This window comes from Peromyscus maniculatus, chromosome 4 (assembly GCF_049852395.1).
Source record: "Peromyscus maniculatus bairdii isolate BWxNUB_F1_BW_parent chromosome 4, HU_Pman_BW_mat_3.1, whole genome shotgun sequence".
In the NCBI taxonomy this organism is placed as follows: Eukaryota; Metazoa; Chordata; class Mammalia; order Rodentia; family Cricetidae; genus Peromyscus; species Peromyscus maniculatus.
In genome coordinates this window covers 41750972-41776845 of record NC_134855.1, presented here as the reverse complement: position 1 = coordinate 41776845, position 25874 = coordinate 41750972, and the positions used below count along the sequence as shown (strand labels likewise).

At 39.0% G+C, this 25874-nt stretch overlaps 1 protein-coding gene across 4 annotated transcripts in view; it reads left to right on the top strand.

Annotated features, from left to right (window-relative positions):
• Positions 1-25874, top strand: part of Fign (fidgetin, microtubule severing factor) — a 123836-nt gene that overhangs the window by 94764 nt on the left and 3198 nt on the right. For all 4 annotated transcript variants that reach the window (XM_076569568.1, XM_076569569.1, XM_042275370.2 and 1 more), the window contains one exon: positions 18371-25874. This exon is cut by the window's right edge and continues 3198 nt beyond it. In XM_076569568.1, the coding sequence (XP_076425683.1) occupies positions 18371-20619 (2249 nt within the window). In that variant the 3' untranslated portion in view covers positions 20620-25874. The remainder of the gene's footprint in view (positions 1-18370) is intronic.

Genomic DNA, 25874 nt, shown 5'->3' with positions numbered 1-25874 from the left:
TTCTCCAGAATACCTTCCTAACATTACAGTGTCCTCAGCATCTCCCAGCTTCAAACTAAGACAAAGAGGCCACTGAAGGAGAGGAACACAGCAGGAGGTTGATAGAATATTCTTCTTCACCATGTGTTAAGTCCTTATGTGGTGAGATGACAAGTGGAGAGGAAAAAATAAAGTAGCATAAGTCAGCCTCTGCCACACAGCACACACAGTTCCACATCTGATCCCAGCTTTCTTTGTGTTTCTGGGGTTGTAATTGTTGTGCTTCAGTTAACATTTTCCTTGGTGTATGATTTTTAGAATACTTTGTAGCTGCATCGCTACAATTTACCTTCAATACTTAGACAATGACATCTTAAGGCAATAGTAATTTCTCTCTATACATCACCATGTCATGTATTTCCTAAAAAGCTATGGGTCATACAGGAAGTGGAATGTCTTATTAAGTATTTTAGTAGTCACTGCTACCTATCACTCTTCTTTTGGTATAATCTTTTAAAGTTAAGAATGCTCTGGCTCATTTTAGGAAGGCTCATTTTTCTAGCTTTGTTCTTTCTTGTCATTCAGAGCAAAGGCATCATTCTCAACTATGGTTCTCTTGTGCTTTTCTGTTAGTGGTGATGGATTTTCCTTGATGTCTATACATTCTCTTTCACCTTTACCCTTCTCGTGTCCAGGGTATGCACTTGCCTGGAATTGGGGTTATAGCCAACAGACTGTGTGAAAAAGCATGAGTCTACAGACAAGCCCCCAAATAAAAAGGAAATGATAACTGCCTCTTAAATGTGTTTGAGGGAAAATATAAAGGAATCTAAAAGGCTACTGCACATGCCCTAAGCACCTTCCAGCACATTCTTTTCCCGAGGTACTTGTCTGAAACATGAACCCTTGATTCTGTCTCTATCTTCTTGAGGTCTCTGCTTCAACTATTGTCTTTCTTGGTCCATCTACACAGTTTTGTACCTTTTGTTTATCCTCTTCTTTTTCCTTTCCATAGCCTAGAACCTGGGTTCACAGAGTTCAGAGCAAAGGCTAGATGTTAAATGTGTTCAGCTTTGTGGGCCTTGATTACACAGGTTTATCTGTAGCTAGAAAACAAGGAGAAAATGCACAACTAGATGGGTGTGGCATGGTTTCATTGGAAGCATTGACAGATGATGCCAGACTGTGTTTGGCACCATCTGATGCTGTCAGTGAGGGTAGTGATGAAGTTTTACACATACCCATGAAAGCTCCTGATTTGCTATTCTCTAAATACCCCATTAACAGTTACTTATCTTTCTTACTGTGTTTTTGGGCAGACTTCTAGCTTGTTCTCAGAACCCATAATCAACTCATAATGGCTTCTGAGCACCCTGGTGATCTCCCATTGCAAGATATGGGCTTTAGCTTCCTTAGTTTCTATTTCCTGTGGCTCTGAATATTCTTCCTCATTGCATATACACTGCTCCTCTGTATTTCCCCCCTTCATTCTTGAATATCTCTGGGTCCTCATTGGCTGCTCTTTAAACATGGGTTTAACTCAAGGATTCTGTTCTCATCTCTTCTACATTGCTTTTCTCTGTTGTGTCTCCCATCCACAGGGTCTGTTCTGCCATGGATAAAATGATAGCAATCCCTCACTAGGATTAAATGTAACATCCTTCACAATTCCTCTAGTTGCTATTCAGTAGATATCTCCCAATTATTTCTATTTCTATGGACAGTGATGTCCATAGAGTATTCTCCTTCCTTGGTGTTACTGCACCAGTCTTAATTGTTAGCTTATTTTGGGGAGGATATCTCTAAAATTTTCCATCAGTATCTACCTTCTATTGGTTAAAGTGTAAGACCTGCTTCCATTTCTCAAATATCTGATCCCTGTGTATTTTATTGTTCATAAAACACTAAAGGACAGATCAGGACTATACTTTATGTTGGTAGTCTGACAGAGTCTGGATATTTAACTTCTTTGTCATCTGATGTCAAGCTTCCTGTCCACCCCCACCCCACCACAGGCATAGATACCCACTCCCACCCTGTCTTTAAACTATTTTCAGGCTACTCCATTCCCTGAAAGTGCCAGGAACACATGGTATCATGTGTTTTCTCAAGCAGGAACCCTGTCTCTTTGTATCTTAATAGATAATTTTTTTTGAGCTTTCATGATATGCTTCACTATTAAATGCTCCTCACAGTCATAAGACTTAGAACTGCTTTTTGTTTGCTCACTCCTCAGAAGGTAGACTATAAGTTCCAGTCATGCATGGAACTATAATTCCTAGCATTTAGAACAGAAGATCTCTCTTGTACTAAGATTTGTAGACCAGGAATGCTGTTGTCACATTTTAAATGGTTTAGCTAATTGACACTATGACCCTCTGTCTGTCTGTCTGTCTGTCTGTCTGTCTGTCTGTCTGTCTGTCTCTCTCTCTCTCTCTCTCTCTCTCTCTCTCTGTGTGTGTGTGTGCACATGCGCACATGCGAACATGTGCACATGTGTGTGCATGCGTGCACACATGCATGTGTGTTTAGGTATATTGCCACAACATTCATGTAAAGGTGACAACATTCATGTGTTGGTTCTCTGTTTCTACTGTGTAGGACTAGGGGATTGAACTCAGGTCCTCATACTTTTTAGCAAGTCCCTTTACATGCTGAGCCATCTGACTGGGCATAACCCTATTTTTTTTTCTAATAATAATGTAAGTTTTCATGACTCAGACTCCAGAACATTGTTTTTTAGGACTATAGTTTTCAATGTTTTCTCTGTTAGCTATTTTCTCATAATTTGCAAACTATGTAAAAATTATAAGGGGAGAAGGAAAGGAGATAAAAATATTCACTAACCAACATACCAGTACTAAGAAGGAGGAGGATAAAATTAAGCCTGAGATGATTAAGACCTAAGGGGAAGATTGAATTCTCAGATTGTGTTTGTGGTTGTCTGTTTGCTTGTCTGTCCCATGCAGATATATATGGAAGAATATTTGCTGTTAGCTTTTTTTAACACAGGAATTTGGTGAATGGTGAAACTGAATAGTGGACAAGAATGGTAAAACCAAAAGTAGGTATTCTTGGTCCTTGAAAACTTTGCAGAATAATAATCCTTAATTCTTGTTGAAAATACCTATGCATATGACTTCCCTATACCTTTAGACTGTTATCAGGCCATACAACCAAAGGCTGAAACATAAAATCATCATTGTAAAAAAAGTTCTGACTAGAACAATATCCCATTACTACCTCCATCCTACTATGCATGATTGAACTATTACCTGACTTACACGAGGACTAGTTGTATTTGTGAATCATGTGTTCTCATTGATAGTCTTTATGTGTGTAGTTATCTTTCCTAGCTGTGTTCCACACTTATAAATTAAGACCAAGACATTTTATACCAGTTTTTCATAACCCTGTGTTGAATCTGATAAAGTATATATTACCTAGTTATTCTGTTTCTAATTAAAATTCATAATTAAAGCTAAAGCTCTATCATTATGGGAAGTTATTTTTAGAACTCACCCAAAGAATGATCCTTACTCCCACTGTTGCTATTGTTGTAGTACTTCTTTGACATCTGAAAGACTCTTAGATGTGGTAATAAAAAGCTGCTATTTGGGAACGAGGGTGTAACTCAGCATGCCCAAGGCCCTAGGTTCTATCTTCAGTAAAACAACAACAAAAAAAAAGCCAATGTACAAAGCATGCATTACTTTTCAAAAAACATTCATAAATGAGTCATGAATGAAGTTATTCAAGGTTATCAGAAGGTACTTCAAAGGCTCTAAAGGGATCCCACTCTTAGTTTTTGTCTGTTTTTTAACTCTAGCTGTGAATCATTTAAAGAAGCAAGGTGGGTTTTCTAGCTGTTTCATACACTGGATTATGCTTTTGTGATTGTGAATATGAATTCAGTAAAGACTTGAAGAAACAGGAAGATATTTTGTCCTGGAGGGCATATGATTTCACAAGAGGAAGAGATGTATTTCATCCCTTCTTTGTAATGCAACGAGTGCATTCCATAAAATCAGATGAAACAAGTCATTAATTTGAGTCTCAATTCTCATGCTCCTATCAATTCAGAAAGCCAAAATCAGTTATTGAGGTTGATTTGCTCCAGTTAGGACTCACAGAGATCATGAGGTTGGGAGAAAGGGAGAGTGAGAGAGAGATTGTCTGAGAGAAGAATCATCCAGTAACAGAATCCTTCAAAACTTATACTTATGGATAGGTGTAAACTGTTATTGGGCCTACTTTCTCACTTTCTATCTTTATGAATCATTATTTCAGGATATCCACAATCCCATTTCGAAGTTTTATTGCATTATCTCTTGGGGAGCTGTTAGTAAGCAAAAGACATTTTATGTTAACACATGAGAGGTTTGTTTCCTGAATGTACATTGAAAATCTTCCTGCATGTCTTATTAACATATTTTTAAGAAAAAAATTCAACTCCTCCGTATGTAATTGTAATGCATAGGGCTATAATTTCAGATGTACTCTCCTGGTAGAATAAACAGTGCAGTTTCTATAGTCATATACATATTTTAGCATATGCATCATTGTACATGGAAATTACTCCTCTCACTAGAGGTGGGTAGCAGTATCCTCCCTCCTCAAAAAAAAAAAAAAAGCCAATCTAAATCCCATGACCACCCTTGGTGTATATAAATAATAAATATCTATTAGAGTCCTTTAATATTAACAGCCTAGTTAGTACTGCTGCAAATCAGGAAGAAATTGAGGAGTAAAATGTGTTCACATTTTAAAGAATGCAACCTAGAGGATTACATCTAATAAAATAATATACTATTTATATGTTAACACAAAGGTTGACATCTCTTCACATACTCCTTTCAGAACATCATTTTTTATAGTTTGCCTTATTGTAAGTGACTTTTTCCTCATAATTATCACAACATATTTGTATCTGGGATAACTTTTTGTGATTTGTCATAATCAAGTGATAGGAAGACATGTTTATAAGATGTAAGATGCTGATGAGGAAAGACTTGCTGGCTAGTACAAATTATCAGTTATAAAATCCTCAGTTATCATTTGTTAGCAAGTCCCCAGTTGAAAACCTTTCACCAGGTTGGTACCAGCCTAAAATTTGCTGTACAATGAATATAATTCAACACTAATAGAAGATAACTGTAATTTCACATACATTTAAAATAGAAAAAAATAAGATTATTGCAGTAAATCTAACATCACAAGCAACCAATTCAGGGAGCTTAATTATGACACTACTAAATGTGAAAATCTATTCAGTGCTAGGAACGCTTTTCACATTACATTCACGCTAAAGATTGGCTGCTAAGAGCTCATTACTGGTATTTTTATAAAGAGTGGTTTATTAAACACAGTTACCTAATAAGCATCTTTGGTGGTGCAAATTGCTGAAAACAGTAATGAGCCTGATTAGACTTCATTTCAATTACGACAGCTTGTCTAAGAAAAAAATACTCCATACGTGTGTGTGTGTGTGTGTGTGTGTGTGTGTGTGTATGTATGTGTGTGTGTGTAATCCCAATGCTTTAGAATCTAGATCCAAGACATTATGGAGTTTAAAAAAGAAAAGCCTCCTCAGTATTTCTTTTCCACAGCTCACTAATGAAGAGAAAATTGTCCAAGTCATCATCTAATTTACACACTGGAAAGCTGGATGGGCAAAATGGAGTCACAATCATATTTGCTTAAAAACAGCAGAGGCATCTCTGACTAATGTATTTAAATAAGGTCACCCTTAGTTCCCCTCTAGGTCTTTTTCCTTCTCTTGCCCCCTCCTCCTGTTTTCTTGGGAACACAGCGTGATGAAGAGAGTAGAAACTTACAAGCCCGACTCACCCCTGCTTACTTTGTGGAAGTTATTCTCTCCAGATTCAAAGACTTGCCTTTCAGTTGTCTTATCCAAGGACTGAAGACTTAAAATCAAAGCACAAGTTATCAGTTCCGTTTTCAGTTGTCATGTCCACATATGGAGAGAAGATACAAGGTTCATGAATGGGCACCAGTATTTCAGAAAGTATGTTAGAGCCGGGTGGTGGTGGCCCACGCCTTTAATCCCAGCACTCGGGAGGCAGAGCCAGGAGGATTTCTGTGAGTTCAAGGCCAGCCTGGGCTACAGAGTGAGTTCCAGGAAAGACGCAGAGAAACTCTGTCTCAAAAAAAACAAAAGAAAAAGAAAGCATAAAGTATGTAAGAATACGTGAGAGCAACCAGACTTTTTTTTTTCTTTTAATTTTTAAAAAAATGTGTTATTGAGCTGCATTTTACAGCTAACCTCTTATTAAAGCATGCCTGGAATTTTACTACTCAAATTGAAAAAAAACAAAACCCTTCACGTAAAAAGCCTTTAAGTGATTAGGCTGTCACCGTGTCATGGTTGTCGTCCTGATTCCCCAGGAACATTTTAATGCTTCTGGGATCTATGGCAAGGGACGTAAGCCACTACTTCATGATATACTTTAATGGGTTCTTTAAAAGTCTAATGTAGTTTGACATTGCACTGGATAAAATAATTTCTGTGGCAAAATATCAAAATAATGGCTAGATGTAGACGCATTAAATAAAAAAAAAAAAGGCATGAGAAAACACTTACCTGAAAAAAAATCTTCAGGAGTTAGATTAATAATCAGATAATAGCCATGGATTAAACATAAAATGTAAGTGGAATTGTCATCCACTCATGGTCATTCTGATGCTTTCTTGAAAGATTTATTAAAAAAGAAAAGTACTTCCAGGTATACCAGTTCAGTGATCAGAAAGATGCCAAAGGACGTATGACTCATCATGAAGTCTACAGCCTGTCCACTACAAGGAACGCATTATGTAGAAAACCCCAAAATAGCTCTAATTAACAAGTTTATCCCAGTTCTGTGGTTTTGTTGATATTTTTGCGTGCTTGCTCTCCAGGATCCTAGACTCAACATCCTGAATCCTGAAATTATGTGCACGTGCTACCACACCCACCTTACCCAATTTTGTTTTAATGCATGCCTTTGCTTTTGTGTAAACTCAGTTGTTTCCCAAAACAAGTATTCAATTAAATAAATGAATATTCATGATATATTTTTAGATTATAAATAGATTGAGTTTTATAAATTGTTCCTTCTTGAGGTGTTTGACCTTGATTAAGTCACAAGTAATAAATGTGTAGATTTAAAAAAAATAAATAATGCTAACCCCGATTTAAAAAAAATACGATGTGCACAATACATGTTAGTTAAAAATGTATGATGTGTTTTATGAGGCTAAGAGGAAAACTGTGCTGCAGAGCGTGTGCTTAGCGTGCACAAGGCTCTGGGCTCTGTCCCCAACACCTAACTCCCCAAAACACTGCCCCTCAAAAGTCTGTTAGGATGTGTTTTGCTGTCAGAAATAATCAATTGTGAGTCTAGTAAATCATAGGTCACTTACACGATAAAAACAATTATTAAAATCTTTTTTCATTTCTATCTCTCTTTTCTCTCGTTTCTCTTTGCTTTTTTGAAACCACACACATACGCACACACCTACATTCAACTTTCTCTGAAGCTTATATGTGTCAACTTATAGTTTTGCATAGATGCTGCCTTTTCTGATTGCATAGGGAATTTGTGTGAATTAGATAACAATTTAAAAAAGAAGTAGCAGAGCTTGTAGGGGTGGGGTTGCCTCACTACTATCTTGACATGATTGTGTGTATATGGAGGATATGTGTGTGCTGCACCCATTTGTGTGCAATCACCTGTGTGTGTGCATGCGGAGGCCAGAGGTTGACCTTGAGCATCTTATTCTATGTCCCTCCTACTCTTACCAGTTTCCCATAGGTTAGCTGTTGGACATTTACTTCCTCCAGGATGGGAAACACCACTTGTTTGAAGACCAAGTCTCTGTACCCTCTCCTGCCTTATTGTACAGCATTCCATATCTTCATCATTGAATAAGCCAGTAAATAGCACTAATGTTTGGCCTTTCATTCACACTGCACATTCTTTACCTAGAAATCAGAGCACTCCAAAGACAGATGGAGTTCCTGTGCAGTTCACCACACTGTGGAACAGGGCAGTGTGCTAAGAATATAAAGGTAATGGAACCTTGGTTCTTGTGAAGAACTCTTACCTTTAGACCTTGCCATATAGCAGTGTGTTCTAAAGCAGTTTATCTTCATACATCCTCTCAGATGGGAAATAACAATACTAAGCCTACCAGAACTCATTTCATATGTAGCTTTTCCTACTGCTTTCAGATCAAAGTTATTTTCTTCAGGCTGGATTAAATTATACAGAGGTCCCCGGAGTGAAGGACACTGAATTAATGCACTGTATCACCCAGCCCTCACTATAGAGGTTTTTTTTTTTTTTCAATGTCCAAGACACTATTCTGTACTACATTAAAAATTAATGTGCAAATTACCAAAAAAGGAGAAAATTGCATAAATAACCTAAACAAAAAATTGTTTTGTGTTGTTTCAGGATTTCAACTCACCTAAAGAATTTTTAAGGAAATTAATTGAAAGGTTTTAGTTTAATATATAAATTGTATTCTTACACCTTTGTGTAACGAGAGACCTGTTGGCCTTAAATAAGCAGCTTTCTTGTTTGTTCTATGAAAAGTGCCTCTTAAAAAGGATATTTTGAAGGAATACAGAAAAGAATATGGATGGAAACCCCATCCTTCACAAAATCATGGTGTATTGGAGATTCTAAATGTGTAGACTGACCCTTGTCAACTTGCTATGTTGGCCATGAGTGGCGTTCAATTTAAATATAATTAAATTAGGGTTGGGGAGCTGGCTCAGTGGTTAAGAGCACTTGCTGCTCTTCCACAGGACCCAGGTTTAGTTCTCAGCACCCACATGGTGATTCACAACAGTCTGTGACTCCATTTCCAGCAACGTGACGTCACCTTCTGCCCTCTCTGGGTACCAGGCACATATGTGGTGCACAGATATACAATCAAGCAAAACACCCACACAAATAATATACATTTAAAATAAATAGATGTAACTAAGGCAAGCATTGGGCTTAGATGTTTCAAATAATGGCTGCATGGGTAAAGTAAAGGTTTACAATTGCCTATATGTGCACACCGTGGTTCACAAGACGATTCAGAATCATGACTGAGGAAGTAAACAGCAAGATAATAAGTCAAGATGGCACCAAGCCTGGATTGTGTCACTAAAAGTGCAAATGCATATCATATGGAAATATGGTATTTTCCAAATCAGCAGTAATAACCCCAGACTCAGAATGTTGGAAATTTGAATCACCGAAGTCCATTTTCAAAATAAAGACTCAACCCCTTAGGAATACATAATACTTTGGGTATCTGTATTGCTTGATCTAGGCTGGCTGCCATGGATGTAGCATGGGGGTCTCTGGTTGTGTTAACCCCGTTTACTCCTGTATGCTACAGCTCACCTGTTATTTACACACATAAGAGGATTGATTCTGCAGAACACGGGGAGTGCTCTGCTGTGACACAGAACATACATATTCATTAACTCCAGCAGTCCCTATGGACATCTGTGGTATGTCCTGATGATCTTTGTGTGACAAACAGAACTGGAGGAAGGGTAGATAGCCTTAATGGATTGAAAAACATACATGGGGAAAGAAAAGAGGCAGCATGAGAAATGAGGGGCTGTAAAGTAACAACTTTAAAGGTTAACTACAAAGCACTGTTGTGACCGGTTATAAATTGCCTAAAATCCAGAGGTAGCATAAGCAGTGCAACATTTGTGCCGAAGCTGGCCCTCTCACCTCCGGCTCTTTCTCATGCCTGGGTCGATGACAGCTGGCACTAACTGCTCAGAATCAGAGCACCAATCACTTTTGTATTCTCAATCATAAGTGGACACACTGTCATTTAACATTGTGAAGTACTCTGGGGTGTATGAAGAGTGTGGCCCTTGTTTATACTTTTTTAAAAAATATTATTATTATTATTATTATTATTATTATTAGGGACTTGATTATAATCCAAAGACTTTTTTTTAAAAAAAAACTGTCCCTCCTTCTTGCATGCATAAAAGATGTCAAATTTGGAGTTTTAAACTTCATGGATTTTGTGTAAGTGTTCAGTTATACAGTTTGATTTAAGTGCTGGAAATTGTAGGAGCCCCACAGGAATAAAAGATGTGGTTATTTGAATTATAATCATGATTTCCTGGGTGCTTTAAATCACATGGTGTGTATCCTGATCATATGTTGAGTACAAACTCTAAGGTCTCAAGATACCCTTCTTTGTATAAGTGTCTGCATCCATTCTTGTACACAGAGCCAATCTCTAAAATTTTTATTATTTATCGTTTCTTTGAGAATATTGCTATACAGTTCTGGCTGTCCTGGAACTCACTATCTAGACAAGGCTGGCACCAACTTGCAGTTATCCTCCTGTCTCCTCCTCCAGAGTTCCATATTAAAACTAATGATCAATTAGTCCCACACATAGTGAGTATCATCCTTGGTTAGTAGTATCAGCAAATAGTCACTGTTTCATTTAGTCATGTTCTTATGAGTGAACATTTTCTTTTTCCAGCTAGAATTTAATGCATTTTAGGGAATCTAATTCAAATCATAAGTTATCTACAAGTTAAATTTAAGGACAAGATATGTGCCATCCTAGTTCAAATTATTATGCCTGTAATGAACACAAGCGCTTAATAAACCCTAAATAATGACCTGTGAAACAAGCTCTGTCACCTCGATGTGATCCGTCTCTTTGGGGGTGTCTTAACCTCTTAACAGTTGTACTAAGGTTGATGTAGTTGACTATTAAATCTTGCGTTGCCCTGTGATGTCAGTATCCATAGCATGTTAAAGGGAGAATATTAAGAATGATGGAGGTGGACTTTGAGAAAATAGTGAGAAATAATATCTGAGAATCAAAGCAATGGGAAAACAGAGTCTGTAACCCTGGACTGGGCATCTTTCCACACTACTGTACTAATGACACTGAGTCACAATAAACGTCATCAGTTAATTTTCTGGTGTTCTGACTAATAGGGCAAGAATACTTTCTTATTAAAAAGTAGTATTTGGAACTTTTTTCCTCCCAGAGTAACTACATTAAAAAAAAAGAGAGAGAGAGAAAAGGAAGGAAGGAAGGAAGGAAGGAAGGAAGGAAGGAAGGAAGGAAGGAAGGAAGGAAGGAAGGAAGGGAGAAAAAGTTTTGGACTAAAAATCTCTTTTCAAGAAATCCACTTCATTGATAACAAAACTAGAGCGTTTGAAGCTCTAAAATGGTCATGAAGTCACCCAGCCTTTGCAGCCTGTTACCTGTAGGTAAGGTACTTGGAAACCATGACTGTGGAAAGGGGTGCTATGTCCAGAGAGGAAGCTGTTTACCAGATTTAGCATACCACTGCCAGTCAAAAGTGTTTCACTAGTCTTAAAAGAGAAGTATGGAGACAAAGTTGTTTTGTTGTTGTTGTTGTTGTTGTTTGTTTAATACTATGAAGTTGGCTGTGTATTGAAAGCCTATGCTGGAGAAACTAAACACAAGATTGCAAACTGCCTGTTGCCCAGCCTATGAGGTTGTATTTCTGCCAGAGCAGGTAGCCAAATTAGATTTATTCCTATTACCAGTTAGCCAGAAATATCTTCAATAGCCTTTAAAAGGATTCTCTCATACAAATATGGTGGGGTTGGGAAATGTTTTAAGATGATTACAATTTGAAATTTTGAGATATGAAAGTGACTTAAGGAGAAAAATTTTTTGATGGTATTAGTACATAGTATCTAACTCTGAGACTGCAAAATAAAATCAGTCATTAGCCATAAACCTCTTTACCCCTTAAGTTGAAACAAAAAAAAAATAACATTAAAAGTAAAGAAAATGATATGAGCGCCACAGATTTATTTTTGAGACACAGTCTCACTGCGTAGCTCGGGATAGACTGAACTTGTCATTCTCTTGCTTCAGCTTTCCACATGTGGGGGTTACAGACCTGTCCCACTTCACCCAGCTAGCAGTTTGAAGTCTGACACCTTTTTGATTAAGGCGATCTTACACCTTGTTTTGCTGAGTATGAAAGAATTTCTATACCTTTCTTGTAACAACATTCACACTGGAAAATTTCCTTTTCAGTGGCTGTCTTGAATTAAAAAGGAAAGAGAAAGAGAGAAAGGAAGGGGGGAGGGAGGGAGGGAGGGAGGGAGGGAGGGAGGGAGGGAGGGAGGGAGGGAGAAAGGAAAGGAAGGAAGAAAGGAAGGAAGGAAGGAAGGAAGGAAGGAAGGAAGGAAGGAAGGAAGGAAGGAAGGAAGGAAGGAAGGAAGGAAGAAAGATGGAATATAGTTTTACTTTTTTCTGTTCCTCTGTTTTGTGTTTAATACACCTGTGGCATTTTCAAAGTAAAAAAGTCAAGTGATGTTTCTGTGGTTCATGCTTGGGAAATATTTTCATAAAACATTCTTATTGTAGGTCGTCTTGACTGCAGCCTAGGAAGTGTATGACAGTAGCCTGTCCATTTTACATCAAAGTTGAACATAATGAGCTCAAGCCACTTAGCCAAAGATGAGAATAAGTAGTGTGGGATAATGTACTAGCAAGCCTAGAATTTTCACTTTTGAACTAAGTTCTAGAACTTCTTTTAAAAAATAAAATAAAACTGTGTGTTTGTGTGTGTATGTGTGTGTGTTCTATAGGCCAAGCCACTTTGCTGGCGGAAAAGTCTCCAAACCTACAGAGCACACAGTAAATCAAACGCCAAACTGGAAGGGAGTCAATCTTGTTTAGATGAGGTCATTATAAAAATATATTAATCTCCTAAAACAAGAGTCCAATTTTAAGGAATTTATGACATAAAATTAAGATTAAATAAAGCAGAAATTCCCTTGATTTAGCTTCCTCGTGAAGCCCCAAGGTTTTGCATATGGAAAGTTCTCAACGTTGTTTACTAAATAAGTTTGAGAACTTCTATATAACATTCATACTATCAATGACTGACTTTAGCATGTCTTCCTTGGAACCAAAATAGAGATAAAATTCATGGATATTTTCCTCCACCCTTTCCTAATTTTCACATTGTACTTTAAGTCCAGCAAACCTTAGGAAATGGAGTGAGGTGTTTTGCAGATCAAAGGGGTCATGCTGGTCTCTTTGCTGCTCAATATGAGTAGACAAAGGAAGAGAGCTGCAGAATCTGACCAAACATTTTAGCAGCTCCTTACTCCCTTGAAGAAAGGTGATGAGTAAATACTGTAGGGAGCACAGTGCCATGGGGTTTGCAGCCTCTCTCTCTGAAGGCTCTTGGCTGCTGAAGGTGTATTTGGACCCAATGAATTGGCTTCCCTGTACTTGAAATCTTGAAAGTCCTATGTACGTGTGCTGCCATTTCCAATGTAAGGGATGATGAATTTGCTGCATTAACAGACCGTGGAGGCTCTAAACCCTTATAATTACTTTGCTCTGTTTATTCCAGCAATGGTTGCTTTCTACAAAGAATCTTGATAAATATTGTATTAAGATTCTTAAGTATTTAAAAAAAATAATGAAAAGTTCAGCGGTACAGTCGCCCACAGAATATAATGGGTATGTTGTCAGATGAGTAGTACTGTACAGCTACCGTAGAGCAAGCCCGATGCACCTGCAGTGTTTGCCTTGGCTCCTGACCCTTGTGAGTGAGGAAACCTACAAGAGAAACATCCCTTGCAGGGAGAGGTGCCCCATGGGCACACAGCCAAAACATAGTTTGCCAGACCGAGAACTGTTAAATCCCATAAGTATTAAGGTGAGGTACGAAATAAGTGCCTCCAGGTAATCCTTCTAGGAATATATGCTAAATATACATTCTAGGAGGCCTACCTGCTTATTTCCAATTTTCTCCCTTTCCTATATTCTCTTCCCTTTTGCTTCCTATGTTTTTTTTCTTTAAACTTTTGAAACTGTGACAGAACTTTAGACATTCCAGTTGTTCAGCTTCAAAACTAATTAAAGACCAAAATGAAAACTGTAAGACAGTGACTGCTTAGGCACTAAATTCTAAAATGCTCAGTAGTGAGATGAATGGCAAATGTCATGCAAATCCTCACTCTGTTATATTCAAAACAAAGAGATGTTCATTTAGATGTCCATAGTTCATCCTGTGATACGAACAGGAGAACGAAGGTTCAGAGATTGTACCATAGTGTCTGCCATCTATAGGTAATATTTCTGATAAACCATTAAGTCAATTTTCTATAACTCTGTTAGTTATTTTGAAACATAAATACATTTTACTGTGAAATGTGCCAGCTATGGTAAGAAATTTCTCCAATTTTTCAGAAGAAAAATTGACATTTTTGGAGCACTCCTTCAATTATCTTTAAAGATTATGGGTGTTGTTTTCTTCTACTTTATGGAGGTGGGGGAGAAATGGAGGTATTCCTATGTAGCACAGGCTGTCTTCTAACTCATGAACTTCCCACCTCAGCCCCCCCCAAATACTAGGATTGAGATATGAGCCAAGGCACCTGATTATTTTCTGATTTATGTTTTTCTTTTACTATGTATAATGCTTCCAAACAAGAGTGAGAGTTACTGTTCTGGAGACAAGTTTCTAAAATGTAAGTTAGTATCATTCCCTGGACTTGCTTCTTTCTATAGTCAATGGTAAATCCACATCAAAGCTGTTTTTAAAACTTGTCTTGTTGCTTGAATACCAGGTTGGGTGGCAGGGCCTTCCGCTCTCACGGGTGACAACAGTGCAGCCCACTGGGGCAGGATACCATTGTTCAAAGAACATTTGGTGCCACATTTTCTTCCACTTTATCACCACCAGTAAACAATAACACCAACAATGGGTCTGGTGCCCCCTCCACATAATGCTGAGATGTAAGCACTGGTGAATAGGCTCCTGCTGCTCCCAGCGCCCCAACAAGCCCCTGAGCACTGACTTCTGTGGATCTCACCAATATCAGGATCTAGTTTATGTTTAATGATTAACTTTTGCTTTAAAAATAGCATTGATGAAGCCATAGCTCTCCTAGACAATGGGAACAATCCTGTTTCCTCTAGGTTCAACAGAACTCAAGCTTTCCTTTCTCAGCTTTGCTAGGGTTATTGTTGCTTAGTATGCATCAACAGATAAACTTTCGACTCCCTCAATAAGCATATTCAATCCAGTAAATATTCCAATAAATTACTTTGATGGGTAAGATCTTTGCTTAATTTCAGATGAAATAGAAATGTTCGGAAATTCAATTAGCTTTGCTACATTTAAACTACACAGAAATACCCAGTTTAAGTGGGCAATCCATTCTGTTCAAACTGCATAGACTTCTTTTACAGCAATGGTAATATATTAATATCATATTTGCATTTTTATAAATGATTAATTTATAAGAAAACTTGATTCAAGCCTAGACAGACAAAGAGGCCCACTCCCTTTTTTTTTTAATTATTATATATTTAAAACAGTGTCACTTTTATTAAAGACTACTTCTTTCTATCATGGTTATTAACTAACTCCAGCAAATTGATCTCAACTAAGTGGAAGGAAGCCAGTTAGTTTTGTGTTCTTGCATGTATATGTGTGTATGTATACATGCATAGGTGTGCACTTGCCCACTCATGCTTTGTACAAAACCCCATTGCCTGTGACTTCTAAATTATTTTTTAGAGATACTTATTCATGTTTCTCCTTTATCAATCTAATAAAATGCCCAGTCTTAGCATGTGGGCTATCATTTTCACTATTCAATATTTTCAGGGTTTTTTTTTTTCTTTTTTTTTTTTAAGGAAAAAAAGATCCTAATGGAAATTACTTGGGAATAATCATGGGATTAATGAATCTGTAGGCCTTTTAGTTCTACACTGCAGTCACATTTATATTCTCTTCTTTTTGTAAAGCTCGGAATAAATCCCTGGACGCAAGAAGAATTTAGATGCTGATTACTTGCGATTGGTTCCTGGTGATTTGCCCTTAATAATTTCCAGTCGAGTTTAATGAAAGTATGATTCCTGAAAAGCCGCTTCATTAAAATTGCATCTTTCCCCCTTTAAGTGTAGTTTCAGTCATTTTACCCGCTTTGCGGTGTGTTTTTCTCCTCTTAAAAAGTAGTGATTGAGAAAGCAGAAACAATTAGGAGACTCACTTTAGCTCTTCCTAGAGCTTCGCTCACCCCCTCCCCATTTCACTGAGTGGAATGATAAAGGTGTGCTTCTTTGGGGTTCACAATGCTATCTTCCAAATTCATGAGACCGTTTTAAAGTATATACGGCCTTAAAAGCATATATGAAGATCTGAAGTAAAGTGAAGGATCTGTTGCATATACAAAAGAAGTAAGATCTTTAGTGTTTTTACTAAACACACGCACGCACAGAAACATACGTATATAAAGATTGATTAACTTGTGCAGCATTCCAACGTAATTTCACTGAGTTGGTGATTTGCAAATGAATATCTGCACGGATCCTTTTTAAAAATCCAAATGCAAATGAGTACAACTGCAGTAAACTATATTTGCAAATGAATCCTGTTGCTTTATTCATTTATTGTGTAATTACTGCAATCCTTCCCACCTTGTTTTCAGTATTTCTTAATCATTAAGTCGGAAGCATGACAGCAGTGCCAGCCCTGGCATGGTTCTCTTTGACTAAAACCTTGTAAATTAACACAATTAGCACAGCATCCTCCTGCTAATTAACTTCCACTGTCTGCTGCCTTGGTTTTGCAAACAAGGAAGCCAGAGTCAGAAGGGAATCAACATGCCATTCTGTTACCAAACTGTGTGCTCTGTTCAGTTTAGCTCAGCGAGTCAAAGCTAGCCATGTCAGAAGCCAGAGTCAGGCAGTGAGGAGCTGAAGTGGTTGGGGGAGGTGACCAGAAGGGGATAGGAGCTGTCAACACTGCTTGGGGAATTCAGAAGGGGACCCATGGCACAGAGGCTTCATTTAGACCAGGCCTCCTTCTTATCGAGGATTCTTTGCCAGAGGGCACAAGAGGGTTTGCAAAATTCACTTTGGGTAATACAAAGGAGATTAAGGAGGGTATCTTAATACAGCTGTAGCAGAAAAGGAAGTGTTCATTCCAAGTGAGCAGAGATTAGAGTTAAGATGAACAAGCCTTGAAAAATAGGAGAATGGAGTTCCAGTACTCTTTGGTAACTAACCATGTGAAACCCTCAAGGGTACATCTTAAATGAGTCGCTTTGGGCACTGCTTTTGTAATATTCGAAGCAGGTAATTTCTAAGGTCTTTCAAAAGTTGTAAATTAAAATGACTGTCGATTCTAATAGCAGAGTATTTCCGCTTAAGTCAGAAAATACTCATTTCAGGGTTACTACAGAGTCACTGGCTTCAGTTAGCAATCTGGCAGATGATGGAATTACTCCTATGACCTCATTGTTGAGTCGTATTCTTCCAGTTTCTGCCAGGCATGGCTCACTGTAGAAATGTAAGGACTGAGAATCCAGATTGTCCACACACACACACACACACACACACACACACACATATATATACATATGTATATATATACATATATATATATATATATATATATATATATATATATATATGCTCTTCCCTCCCCTCTTGATACCTCACTTCTATAAGGGGAGGAAGATTATCAGAGGAGGAGGGGGAACAACACTAGAAGCCAGACAGACAAGTGATGCTTGTTTTTTTTCCAGACTCAACAACAGAACTGAGAGGCAGAAAGGAGCCAGTTGTAATTCATACCGAGTTGTAGGCTTTGTGCGATGAAAGCGGTGGAGCGCTGCCTGGGAGATTGCTTTGCTGCACTCCACGAAGCAGATTTGAAACTGTCGTGGACCACTTTAGATGAGAGTTGGATTATGGAATGACCTGCTATGTCTGTGTCATATTGTTCTGTGCAGAGAGCATTATACTGTGCTAACTAGGTGTTCAGTACCAAATAAGAGAGGTATCCCAGACGCGGTCTGTCAGCTGTGTCTCATTTTTATATTCTTAAAATATAAAACAGAAACTGATGGGGAGAACCGAATAACTAGGTGGCATACATGTTAGCAGTATTGCATGCCGTATATTAAAATGTATGTGTGTGTTATTGCAGGCAACTATGACTGAATTATAATTTGACAGTATTATGTGTGTGTGCAATACACATTAAGTGTGTGTGTGTGTAGTTAACAGATAACTTGATGGGACTGATAGCAATAAGGCATATATATATGTATATATATATATATATATATATGAATTTGGTTTTCTATAATATTCTTATATGTTGAGTTTATCTTTTTTTTTATAGTGTTGAATTTTCCCCCCATTTTGGAGAATTCATATTATAGAGATTACAATAGGTATTACAATCCAGGAAAATCCTTGCCCATGTCCATATTAAGGGGAGATAACAAATAACAGATGTAGTCAGGGAGGAAGCTTCAATTGTTCTGATGAATGTTTAAGTAAATTTACTCTCTCTCCAAATGCTTAGGCTTGAAGATGCAGTGGACGCCGGAGCATGCCCAGTGGCCAGAACAGCACTTTGACATCACCTCAACCACTCGGTCTCCTGCTCACAAAGTTGAAGCCTACAGAGGTCATTTGCAGCGCACCTACCAGTACGCCTGGGCAAATGATGACATATCTGCTCTGACTGCATCCAACCTTCTGAAAAAATATGCAGAGAAGTATTCTGGCATTTTGGAAGGTCCCGTAGACCGACCTGTACTCAGCAATTATTCAGACACACCATCAGGACTCGTGAATGGTCGGAAAAATGATAGCGAACCCTGGCAGCCTTCCTTGAATTCAGAAGCCGTTTATCCCATGAACTGTGTTCCGGATGTCATCACGGCCAGCAAAGCTGGTGTCAGTTCAGCCCTCCCTCCGGTAGATGTCTCTGCAAGTATAGGGAGCTCCCCTGGGGTGGCCAGCAACCTGACAGAACCAAGTTACTCAAGTAGTACCTGTGGAAGCCACACAGTACCTAGTCTTCATGCAGGGCTCCCATCTCAGGAATATGCTCCAGGATACAACGGATCATATTTGCATTCTACCTACAGTAGTCAGCCCACACCTGCACTTCCTTCGCCTCATCCATCCCCGTTGCATAGCTCTGGGCTCCTGCAGCCGCCCCCTCCTCCTCCCCCACCAGCCCTGGTCCCAGGCTACAATGGGACTTCCAACCTCTCCAGTTACAGCTATCCCTCTGCTAGCTATCCTCCTCAGACTGCTGTGGGCTCTGGGTATAGCCCTGGTGGAGCGCCCCCTCCTTCAGCATACCTGCCTTCAGGAATTCCTGCTCCCACCCCCCTGCCCCCCACTACCGTTCCTGGCTACACCTACCAGGGTCATGGTTTGACACCCATCGCACCCTCTACTCTGGCCAACAGTTCGGCAAGTTCTCTCAAAAGGAAAGCGTTCTATATGGCAGGGCAAGGAGACATGGACTCCAGTTACGGAAATTACAGCTATGGCCAACAGAGATCGACACAGAGTCCTATGTACCGAATGCCCGACAACAGCATTTCAAACACGAATCGGGGGAATGGCTTTGACAGAAATGCTGAAACATCATCCTTAGCATTTAAGCCAACAAAGCAGCTGATGTCCTCTGAACAGCAAAGGAAATTCAGCAGCCAGTCCGGGAGGGCTCTGACCCCTCCTTCCTACAGTACTGCTAAAAATTCATTGGGATCAAGATCCAGTGAATCCTTTGGGAAGTACACGTCGCCAGTCATGAGTGAGCACGGGGACGACCACAGGCAGCTCCTCGCTCATCCAATGCAAGGTCCGGGACTCCGTGCAGCTACCTCATCCAACCACTCCGTGGACGAGCAACTGAAGAACACTGACACGCACCTCATCGACCTAGTCACCAATGAGATCATCACCCAAGGACCTCCTGTGGACTGGAGTGATATAGCTGGTCTTGACCTGGTGAAGGCTGTCATTAAGGAGGAGGTTTTGTGGCCAGTGTTGAGGTCCGATGCGTTCAGTGGGCTGACGGCCTTACCTAGGAGCATCCTTCTATTTGGACCTCGGGGAACAGGCAAAACACTATTAGGCAGATGCATAGCTAGTCAGCTGGGGGCGACTTTTTTCAAAATTGCTGGTTCTGGACTAGTGGCAAAGTGGCTGGGAGAAGCGGAGAAAATCATCCATGCCTCTTTTCTTGTGGCCAGGTGTCGCCAGCCCTCGGTGATTTTCGTTAGTGACATTGACATGCTTCTCTCCTCCCAAGTGAGTGAGGAACACAGTCCAGTCAGTCGGATGAGAACCGAATTTCTGATGCAGCTGGACACTGTACTAACTTCGGCTGAGGACCAAATCGTAGTCATTTGTGCCACCAGTAAACCAGAAGAAATAGATGAATCTCTTCGGAGGTACTTCATGAAAAGACTTTTAATCCCACTTCCTGACAGCACAGGGAGGCACCAGATAATAGTACAACTGCTCTCACAGCACAATTACTGTCTCAATGACAAGGAGTTTGCACTTCTCGTCCAGCGTACAGAAGGCTTTTCTGGACTAGACGTGGCTCATTTGTGTCAGGAAGCAGCAGTGGGTCCCCTCCATGCTATGCCAGCCACAGACCTTTCAGCCATTATGCCCAGCCAGTTGAGGCCCGTGACATATCAAGACTTTGAAAATGCTTTCTGCAAGATTCAGCCTAGCATAACTCAAAAAGAGCTTGATATGTATGTTGAATGGAACAAAATGTTTGGTTGCAGTCAGTGATTCAGTCTTTAAAAGTTAAAAAAAAACAAACAAAAAACAAAAAACAAAAAAAACATGTAATGAATGTTGGCACACACACACACACACACACATAAAACCTGCTACATAGGGAATAGAGCCCCTTTCCAGTAGTGTTTCAACTGCAGAGGGTCCTGGGGAAGACAACGTTTGCGTTGCAGCTGTAGAGTCAGGGTAGCTTTGGAGGAAACGTGCATCCGATGAGAGCCTCTGATTTGAAAGCCCCAGACGACAGAAAGCATATCTATGTGGATGCTCAGAACGGTTCAAGCTAGACAACACTCACCGAGACGCAAGGTGCAAGTGTGTCGATTTCAGAAGGACATGAACCTCGTGTGTTGATTCCATTCTGCTGTCTCAAGATTTAGTTGCTGTCAAGTGCCTGGAGTGGTGCTTTATTTTTTTTGTTTGCCTCACAATTACATTGGTGGCATGTGCTAATATAAAGAGCTTTAACTTCAGACATTGTCGGACTAAAGAGATGAACGGTTGTGTTCACAACAGAAAACCAGATTTTTGCCATTTTTAAGAGCAACAGTATTCCTCAATCCTGTCTGTTCTGCGGTGTTAAGCTAAGAACAGGTAAAACAGGGTAACGGTAATCTGGACCTTAATGTCTGCAGTTCATTTCTTTTAATGTTCTTGTCTGCAAAAACTCAGGAAAGTGATTGTGATTTGTACAGTACCTCAAAGGAATGTGTTCAAAGCACTATGTACTGCTGAGAGTTATAGGGTAGGCTTCAATGTTACTTTATATTAAAATGTATGTTTACCTCAACAATTGGAGAATAGCAAGGAAAATTACTTTGAATGTATCCGGAAAAATTACTGAAGTGTGATACAGCTGAATATTTACAATTTAAAGTAGAAATGGAAGGATTTTTCTTTAAAGTTCTCTAACGAATTGTGGGGAATTAACCAGAGCAGAACAATTACTGAAGAGTTTTTAATACATTGCTCTCCTTGATGATGAAGTGAAAATGTTCATAAAAGTTACACTGGTTAATTGAAAGCTATGTATTCAGTTTGTGTTGGTGTTTAGAGCAGTCAGCCACAGACCTGTTTTAGGACCCTGAAAGTGACGGAACCTAACAACTGTAACTGCCTTTTACTGCCATGGTAGAGGTGGTGGTGGTTTTATTTTGGAAGCTCTCTCTCTTAAACTGCTAGGGATGGTGTCATTCTGTTCATTAAGAGTTTGTAGGCTTGCTGTGCTGTTTCATAGAATGCAGAGGATAGAACCAAATCAAACATACAAATTTTAAAAAAGAAAAAAAAAAGCAACCAACTGTATGTATCCACAGAGAACCTCTCCATGCCCCCCTCCCCCACCCCCATCTTGACGTCATTCTTCACAGAGCACTTTCGCTTCTCATCTTGGACCACCCTGGCTGTAGTACTCCCCTGTCCATTTCTACCTCGGTTTCATTACATTTCTTTTGGAAAAATTAGACACAGACATGTATACCACAGTCGAGCTTGCCAAATGTGGGTTTGTTGTTTGTTTTGTTGTGTCGTGTTGTTGTATTGTGTTCCCTTCCATCTTTTTGCCATAATCTAGTTTCCCAAAACACTAATCTTCAATGCGTTCTTTCCCTGCCGAGCACGACCGCATGGCATATGTGGCGTTTTATTCCCACTCCCCACCTCTGTTCCTGCTTCCCGCCAGGTTGTCCTTTGTCTCCTGTCGTGCGTGCGTGCGTGCGTGCGTGTGTGCGTGCGTGCGTGATAGGCAAGTTTTCCGTTGAAAGCTGGCTGATGTTCACCAATGCCTCTCGCAGCCACAGTGCAGGACAGAGCTTTCCAAAGCCGCTGCCTGTGCCCACGCAGAGGAGCCTAGCATTTTGAATGTATTTTCCTGGGTTTTGCCCCTCCTTTTTTTGTTTTTTTTCTTTGTTTGTTTTTTGTTTTGTTTTAATTTAGAGATGCAGTAACTGTTGCAATGCACTGGCATTTTGTGTATTCAATAAGTGATGTACATTTTAAGGTAATTTTAAATAAATGCAATGGCAGCCCCATGAAAGGTCTTTCTGTTCTTTTTTTTTTTCTTTCAAAAAAATTTTTTTCCAAGCTCATCTGTAAATTAATTCTTTGAAATACTTAACACAGAAAAAGTGAATGAGGAACTCATGGTATTTCAAAATTTTATGATATCTGATTAGTAATCTCCCTCTTTATTTTTCGTGTTGCTAAAACTAAGCAAATGAACTAGAATTTAATGGACTCTGATAGTCTATCAACTAACATTATGTTATATATATAAATATTCCATATTTTAAAAGCAATGCCTTTCATGGAGGATACAAAAATGATGATAATACTAAAATATTCCCTCTGCTTTTCATAAATGAATAAATGTTACAGTGATATTCTGGATCTACCCTGAGTACTGCCCATGGAAAGGAGATTCTGATATCTACTAACTCCTGGGCCCATATTTGATCTCACTCACAAATTTACTTTCCTGCCAAGTACTAATCCATCTTTTGTTTTTAGATTTCACATCTCATTTCCACCAAAATGCTATGTTCACTTAAAAAAAAAAAATCTGGCAAGTTGTGACAAACCCAATCTTCTTTAGTCAATTTTCAAGAACCCAGTTATTAACTCACGTTTTTTTTGGTGTGTGGTTTGTGAGACTTAATGCCAAATATATAAGATAACAATTGTGTTTTGTTTTCACAATGCTGATAATAAACTGAAGTCATATGTGTTGGCTTTTAGCTTTAAATGGCTTTAAATTTGTTTGAGATATGAATGACTTAAGATTAGTTTGAGATAGGAGTGGTTTGAGATACATGTATTTAGCAGAAACTGAAATTACATGTGATTTCCACTTAGTTTAGGCCGTTCTAGGATTATCTGTTAGCACCCTGGGCAAGTTGAAGAAATGAAAGTCTCATACTCTACCATAGTTTTCAATTCCGTGTGACATCACTATAAATGCTTCCACGGACTGTCCTAATCACGACCTCTTTTTTGACCAATCATTTGAGAGCTTGGGGGTAGAACAAGTTCCAGATCTTCAGAAATGAGTGTGTACATCGAGTCCTAGTACAACTGAGTAAATCGGCCTTTTACACTTGCCCGGGCACTCTTCGACTGCTTACAGTTTGGCAGAGGCTCCTAATGAGGGTAAGGTAATGAGCCAGTCATTCCCTTCCTGTCCAGGGAGGAGGTTCATCTAGCCTACTTTACAATCCCTGAGTCCTTTCTTCACAACTGTAATAACATTTCCAACAGGGACGAAAAGGAAGAGAGGGAGACTCCGTCAGTAGAGGGATCAATAGACATTCAAGAGGTAGTGCGTAGTGACTTTATGTGGGACACAAGTGAAAATCCTCCACACTGCTGGCTTGCTTCTCTCCAAAATATTTAGAACATTAGTGACAATATGGAGAACTTTGCTGACTGAGCTGGTCAATGGAATGTGAAGGCAGTATACTTTAAGGCTATTTACTTTCACACAGAATGTTTATCTATTAGTCAGTTTGTATTCTACTCAAATGCAGATAGACGGGTATAATGTTTTCTTGTGCATTTGAAACCTATCAAGGAGAAAATAAACCATTCCACTGAAATACATAGGCCAAACACCATCTGGACAAGTGATAAAAGCTATCCAGAGGCTATACTAAATGCAAGGTCAATTTACATGGGTTGCTGAGTACTTGGCTATGCAGTTTTGAAAAGAATACATCCAAAAAAAAAATCCAAATTAATTCTTTTTTTTTGCAATAGGTCATTGTAAATTTAAATATATTTCTAAGTCAGAAAAGGTGTTTTAGAGACATTTAGAACCTCTTTCTCTGAAAATATATCCAACCCCAAGCAGAAAAATATTTCTGTACACCAACTCTTTCCTGTTTCTTAGCAAGAATTGGGAATCCCAATTATAAATCCATATTACAGAGTGAAAGGCACATAGTTTATTGAACTATTGAGGCCACTAAAGTTCTAATATATATAAGTATAAATATAAATATAATTAGTGTGTGTGTGTATGTGTCTGTATGGGTGTGCTATTTCCACCACCACCTATTTGAACTTTAAAACGAATTCATTTTTTACATGATCCCAAAGCAACTGGTTTCTTCCTTTTTCCTATGTGCCAAAATACACATGACTACTTCAAAATTCTGTTTTAATGTGACTTTTTTCCTTAAGAAAGGTAAAACTCTTCAGTTTTGAATGATCTGCCGATTTAATGAAGCATATTAGCAAACATGGAGCTGTTAGTATTTCAGAATTCACATCCAGCTGTACTCGTGACGAACCAACACATGAACTAAAGCTCACAGTCTGCTAAGACCTTTGGTTGACATTCGATTTTGAACCTGCCAGATGCATTTGTGTGAACCAGGGATACTGCATCTTTAATGAACAAGTCTCTCCTCTTTCCCCTGTTTTTAAATACAACACAAGTGGTGTAGCACTAGGCGCTGCAATTGTCAAAGACAATTAGACTGAAAGCAGGAAAATTTCACCTCCCTGTCTCAGTGATATGTAGAATGTCGGCAGCATGGGTCAGCCTTGCCACAGAGTGGTGTGAGAAGATATGAATCAGTCCTATAGAATGTTAAATATTTATAAAATGGTTTTGTAGTGCACCAAGGTTGGGAGCACATTCATTCCTTCTTTTTGTCTTATGATATAAAAGGAAAAACTAGAAGTTTATTTCTAGGCTTATTCTCTCTCTCTCTCTCTCTCTCTCTCTCTCTCTCTCTCTCTCTCTCTCTCTCTCTCTCTCTCCCTCCCTCCCTCCCTCCCTCCCTCCCTCTCTTTCTCCCTCCTCTCCCCTCCTCTCTCCCTCCCCTCCCTTTCTTCCCTGTGTGGATCTGTGTATGAGTGAGTTCCCTTATGGATTAGATAGAGTTGCTAGAGAATATTCATTTCTTTGTTTTTCTTTTTTCATCTGACTTTATTCAGACATTGTTCTTTATAACCATTTCTACCTCATTGCTACATATTGTACATGTAGTATTTATTTGTTGTCTTTTTTTGAATGTCATGCATTTCGTAAGAAAAAGACTAGTCCTTGAACTTGAACAGTCTACCTCAGAAAGACTGTCTTTACACTGAACAGTATTAGCAACGTAAATGATAAGACGCATTAGTGAAGTGTGGCAGGGTAGATAATGCATGAGGACTTGGGATCCTGATGGACTTTTAATTGTACTCACAACTCAAGACTGCTTAGAAGAACTTTAAAGAAATTGTGCACTGTGTAGGTCTTC